Raw genomic sequence first — 6,381 nt, 5'->3', positions numbered from 1 at the left:
ATAATGTTTTTGTGTTAACACACTGACTCAAATTTTTGCTAATTTTAGTTACTTTAAGGAACAGAACCTTAATGGATCGAGTAATTTGCCGAACAAACTTAACTTTTTAACTCCATCTTGCAATTCAACAGTGAAAGTAAGTAATGTTGCAAATAATATGAGAACTTCCACGGTTATCTAAGCAATCCGTTAATTGCATCTAGATGTACAATGGAAATTAAATTTAGAATGGTGTTTTCAAAGTTATTGTTGTTTTATTTTAGTCATAAACAACTATGGCTGACGTTCAAGATGAGGAGTTTATACCTGATTATGAAGAGCAAAGTGATAACGAAGCTGCTGCTGAAGATGGTGTTCAAGCAACTGATAGTGTTAAAAAGGAAGTGAAAGGAACATACGTATCAATACACAGTTCAGGATTTAGAGACTTTTTGTTAAAGCCGGAGTTATTAAGAGCGATTGTTGACTGTGGTTTTGAACATCCATCTGAAGGTAATGAGATATTTACATTCTATATACATTTTTAGGTAGGTGTGTAAAAATTTCAAAGTATTTTTATATCTAATTATTATATATAATTTAAAAACGTCACGTTTGGCTAACAGTTTTGTTATGCAACTTTGTTGTTATTTGCACTATATTTTGATTTATTTACAATATTTTGATTTATTTACAATATTTTAACTTGGTTACACATTCTGCTACAAAAAGTCTGCTACATAATCTTGGTTCAGTAGTTTTTAACCCGTCTTTGATATCAGTTTTATATTTGATTAACGATGAAGTTTCAAGTAGGGAATTAAGTTTCAAGTGGTTAGAGTCAATACTATTAATGTGTAAATTGGTTACAACTAAAAAAAAAATTAAGTTAAACTAATTTACTTTTTATGAAATATCTATGTTCATATAATTTTAACAAACAATGTGACATCTTGCAACACGTATGCCAAGACCACAATAAAATAGTCAAATATTTTGATTACAAAATTGGATAGCACATATCTATCTATTAAACTCCTGTAATTCAAATCCTATAACTCAAAAGATTATTTTAATAGAACTAATTCTTTGGTCTCTTCAGGGTTTATTATTCAAGATAAAAAGATTTATTGTTTACATGTGTTTATGTAAAAAAAAAAAAAATAGTTGTAAATTTTACCTGTATTTTTATTTAACAATTTATAGTAAAAAATTTCTAATATGAAAAATATAATAAGCAATTAACTGAGTCTAAAGGTTGTTCAGTGAAGTCAATGAATTATTATTATTAGTAAATTGTCTATCTGTATTGAACTATCTGTACAAATTTACAAAGTTTTTTAGTGAAGTAGAAAATAAGAATTAGAATTCAACAAAAATACATTTATGGTCTTTGAACTCAGGGTAAAAATGCCCTAAATCTGTATATTTACAACAATACCTTGTGGAAACTTAAATTCAATATGGGTGCATTAGATTTATGACTCAAATTTTTTGTGTGGATAATTTAACAAATGATATTAAGGGCCTTTTTATTTTAATTACTAATTATTTTAATTATTTTCAATTAAAGAGTCTTTAATCACTATTGAAGGTAAAATTACAAAAATTTTTTTTTTTTGCTAAAATAATCATACAATACATAAAAATATAGGTTGAACTTTTTACTTAACAAATATAAAATTCAATTTCATTTAGTTTACAAATAGCAGAGCAGCCTGGTTTGGCTGAAGTCTAATTTTTGATAAATCATAAAAATGTTAAATTTTTAGAGTACGTTCCTTGTGGCAAAATATCCATATTCTCCCACCCCCTTTAGTGCTTAAAGCCCCAAAATCTAAGAAACTTATAGTTACTTTATAGGTTCATTATTTAAATATGATGAAATTTCTAGCAAATAAAAAACTTTTTCATTCCTTGAAAAACTGTAGAGAGTAAGATTAGCTTAAATTAACAAAAGTATAATGTATAATTATGAGTAAAAACTTTAAGCTATGTATTTAATAATTATGTGCTTCAGCATTTTTTTTGTTTTGTTTTTATCATTATTATAAAAATAAAAATATATAGCTTAGTGTTAAAGTTATGTAACTTGAGTGTTAAGGTTACCTTAAAACACTCTTTCCTTTTTTTTAGTTCAGCATGAATGTATTCCTCAAGCAATTCTTGGAATGGATATTGTATGTCAAGCAAAAAGTGGAATGGGAAAAACAGCTGTATTTGTCCTGGCTACTCTCCAGCAACTTGAACCTGTTGATAGCCAGGTTAGTGTTCTTGTCATGTCGCATACCCGAGAACTGGCTTTTCAAGTTAGCAAAGAATATGAGCGATTCTCAAAATATCTTCCAAACACTAAAGTAGCTGTATTTTTTGGTGGTTTAAGTGTAAAAAAAGATGAGCAAACATTAAAGACTAACTGCCCACATATTGTTGTTGGTACTCCTGGTCGTATTTTAGCACTCGCAAGAGATAAAGTTTTGAACTTAAAACATGTCAAACACTTTATTCTAGATGAGTGTGATAAAATGCTTGAACAATTAGGTAATTTTCTTTTTCTTGCTTTTATTTAAGTTTATGTTAATTTCCTAGCTACTTGCATTTATGTTCAACTATATATGTTAAATTAATGTTGTTAAATAATCTAGATATGCGTCGTGATGTGCAAGAAATCTTCAGAATGACACCACACGAAAAGCAAGTTATGATGTTCAGTGCAACACTTAATAAAGAAATGCGCTTGGTTTGCAAAAAGTTTATGCAAGATGTAAATATCCTATTTTGTACTGATTTCAAAATCATTCATCTTGTATTCCTAATTCTTGTTGTTTTGATTGTCAATCAAATCCATTACATTCAGAGGATCGTAATTCATAACATTAATCAAGTCATAACTCAGAGATCATTTAATGGTTGTTATTGCAAATATTGATGACTATACATTCATAATCATTTGATTACATTTTGTTGATTCTTTCCATTTCCATGAGTTTTCAAGTGAGAAAGACAAATGTTGCTATTATTTACTTCGTTTTTTAATTGCTTCCAACTTACCAACTTAAGATGATAAACAGAAATGAAAAGAAAGAGTGAAAGATGCTTTCATTTATAAAATGGATGTATTCAAGAGTTGATGGTAGTATCTTGTTTTTATGTCCTTTATATCGTTCATATTCAGCTTTATACTGTAGTAAAGTTTTAAAAACATTTATAGAAAGATTTTTTGTAAGATTAAGTTTTAACTTGATTGCCCATTTAAACTTTTGTATTTTGTCTTAATAACAAAGAACTATTATTACGCGTGTTCATATAGGCATGTATGGCACGTCTTAGGTAACATTTACTGATTATAAAAATAAATTATTTACATTTATTCATAAATTTAATCCAAATTAGCCAAATTGGAAGTTTTAAATTTTATTGAAAAAAAATTGTTGCTGTGTTAAAATATGTCTCCAATACAGCAAAAAATTATCTAAAACACTAAGTTGACTTTCTTAGAAATACTTTATTGTCATCAGTATCTTTAAAGTTGAATTTTTATTTAAATTAATTTTGTTTTACTTTATACATGTTAAACATCAAAATTGTTCTTTGTTTTTACATAGCTTAGTTATGTAAACGTTTGAAGTATACTTCATTGTGAGTTATATAAGAGTATTTAATAAAGTCAGTTATTATTTAAGAGTTTTACTTTTTTTATAAGTTTTATGATAGTATTAGGTGAAGTTATTTTTCATTTGTTTCAACTTAACTGGTAGCGTTATGTTTTTTTGTTTTAATTTGTGAAGATATATTTATACAGCCTATGGAAGTTTATGTTGATGACGAAACAAAGTTGACTCTGCACGGTTTAACTCAGCATTACTGCAAGTTAAAAGATAATGAGAAGAATAGGAAATTATTTGATTTACTTGATGCTTTAGAATTTAACCAGGTAGGGAAATATATGCTTAAAATTTATGCATTTAATATACAATTACTAAAATTATGAAAAACTTTTCATTTTATTTACCAGGTTATAATTTTTGTGAAATCTGTTCAAAGATGTATCGCACTATCAAACTTACTTGTTGAACAAAATTTCCCTGCTATTGCCATTCATCGATCTATGCCACAAGAAGAAAGGTATTATGTTTGTTTTTGATTTGATATCAATTCTAGCCATATGTTAATATACTGGCAATTAATTCTTAAATACTTTTAACTATTTCTTAATCAATATTATGACAAGATTTCTCTTGATTCTATTTGTGGGATAAAGTTTTTTTTTCTTTTTTGCCTTAGAGTCTAACTAAACCATAACTGTCATTATAGTTTTGGTTATGGTAGTTAAGTTTTAAAGTAAAATTAGAAAAGCAAAGGTTCTAAAGTTAAAAGTTTTAAAATAAAATTGAACAGAAAACCATATCAATGAAATTTTTTTTTTAATTATTACTTCTTGCCATTAATAGAATTCAGGTCATATGTTAATATTGTAAGCATAAATTATTACTGTTGTTGTTTTATTTTTACTTATTTTTACTTCTCTCAGTATTATCAAAATTAATATACCCAGAGAAAATTATAGCGTTTAAACATAAACTATGTACTTTTAGAATTTCTCGTTATCGACAATTCAAAGATTTTCAAAAGCGTATCCTTGTTGCAACAAATTTGTTTGGAAGAGGAATGGATATTGAGCGAGTTAATATAGTTGTAAACTATGATATGCCTGAAGACTCTGATACATACCTTCATAGAGTTAGTTTTATTTAAATTTTGCCTTATTTTACCACCATGCTGTACCTACAAATGTTTCGACTAGTTAATTAAGCACGTTATAATTTAATCATTCTTCAAAAGTTTCAAAAGAGTTGTATGAAATTGCCTAACAGAAAAAGTTCTTTGTGTAGAACAACGAAGTTGTGTCGTTTCTCTTTAAATGTCATCTGTTTAATGACAGTTTATTAATTTTACTATTTTATTGTAGGTTGCTCGAGCTGGACGTTTTGGCACAAAAGGCTTAGCCATTTCCTTTGTTTCGGACGAAGAAGATGCTAAAGTTCTGAACGGAGTCCAAGATCGCTTTGAAGTTAATGTCAGCGAACTCCCTGCAGAAATAGATGTCTCAACCTACATTGAAGGCTATGAAGCGCAACGTTAAAAAAGATCTGAAAGCATTGGTAAAACAATTTAAGCTTGTTGAGTAAAAATAATACGATTTTGCTGAAGCGACGATTTTGAATGCGGGTTTCGCCAGCTAAGATATTTTTTAAAAAGATGATAATGTTTTCGTATATTTAACGTAATATAATAACGTAATACGGTTTTAAAAAAAAATGCTTCTGCTGAATATTTATACAAAGAATCTATTATACATAATATGTAGGATATCTTAATAAAAAAGGCAATAAAAAAATGACTCTTCACAAGATCTTAGTTATTTGGCAACCTTATCGACGATGCTTTCAGATTTGTAAAGTTTATTCTAACGAATGTGAATAAATCGAATGAAGTCATTTTTCTATAGAATGTGTAAGTTTTAAAGTAAATATATCATTGATCGGTGGGTTTTTTTTATTTTATGGATTGTGCTAAGTTGCCTTGCCGTGAAAATATAAGACTTTTCTTTTAAAGAAAAAGTTGTAATTTAAAATAAAGTCAGCAATTATGGTTGTCAAAATAACACAATATTTATCTATTATATTTAAAAAAAAACACATAATAAATATATTTATAACATGATATTTTTGTTTAAATTGAAATTCACCACAGCAGATTTTAGCTTTTCTGCATAATTTTTGTGTCCAGTAGTTCTTTTATAATTTGCCCAAGTTTTTTTAAATTTGTGATGAACAGCTTCACCACGTTGTTCTGCATAGTTACCTTAGCTAGTATTATTGTGTTCTACAAAATGGAGAATGACACTAAAATATGAATTTTCCATGAAACTGTTAAATTGTAATCAAAAACATCTTTGGTTTACAGTTGAAGATTTAAAAATGAACTTTTAAATTTTAACAGAAATATCTATACCCAGTTCCAAACCAAGCACTGCTGATTTTATTAATTAAAATTTACGCAAACAATTAACTATCGGTGAAATATTAATTGCTGCAGCAAGGGTGACATCTCTCTCTAAAACATCAAACAAGGACATTAATCTATTTGTATTGTTTCCATCTTAACCTACACCATGATACCCTCTCATTAGTATGTAATGTGTTTTCAACCAATTTTCAAAAGATGGCCAAACATTTATCTACAACTCCCATCAAAATGTGAAGCACAGGTGGAGGAACAATGTGTTCAAGAAGAGTTTCTTGTTCTTCTTGTTAGTAAATTAAACGAGGATTGATAACATTTTTGTATTCCTGCATTTTCAATTTTTTTTTTACCATCACATACATATTGATCATAACA

General features: G+C 27.5%; 1 protein-coding gene across 1 annotated transcript; it reads left to right on the top strand.

The window, feature by feature from the left end:
* LOC100198798 (spliceosome RNA helicase DDX39B) lies at positions 1-5,529 on the top strand. The gene is made up of 8 exons (XM_065790704.1): positions 1-136; positions 264-492; positions 2,116-2,520; positions 2,625-2,743; positions 3,782-3,913; positions 3,995-4,104; positions 4,575-4,719; positions 4,949-5,529. Exons 2-8 carry the CDS (start codon positions 276-278, stop codon positions 5,120-5,122), a joined length of 1,302 nt encoding a protein of 433 aa, XP_065646776.1. The 5' UTR covers positions 1-136; positions 264-275; the 3' UTR covers positions 5,123-5,529.
* The last annotated feature ends 852 nt before the right edge of the window (positions 5,530-6,381 follow it).

The sequence above is a fragment of the Hydra vulgaris genome, chromosome 02 (assembly GCF_038396675.1).
Source record: "Hydra vulgaris chromosome 02, alternate assembly HydraT2T_AEP".
NCBI lineage: Eukaryota > Metazoa > Cnidaria > Hydrozoa > Anthoathecata > Hydridae > Hydra > Hydra vulgaris.
Note: the sequence above shows the minus strand (reverse complement) of the source record. Positions and strands in the feature narration are given on the sequence as shown.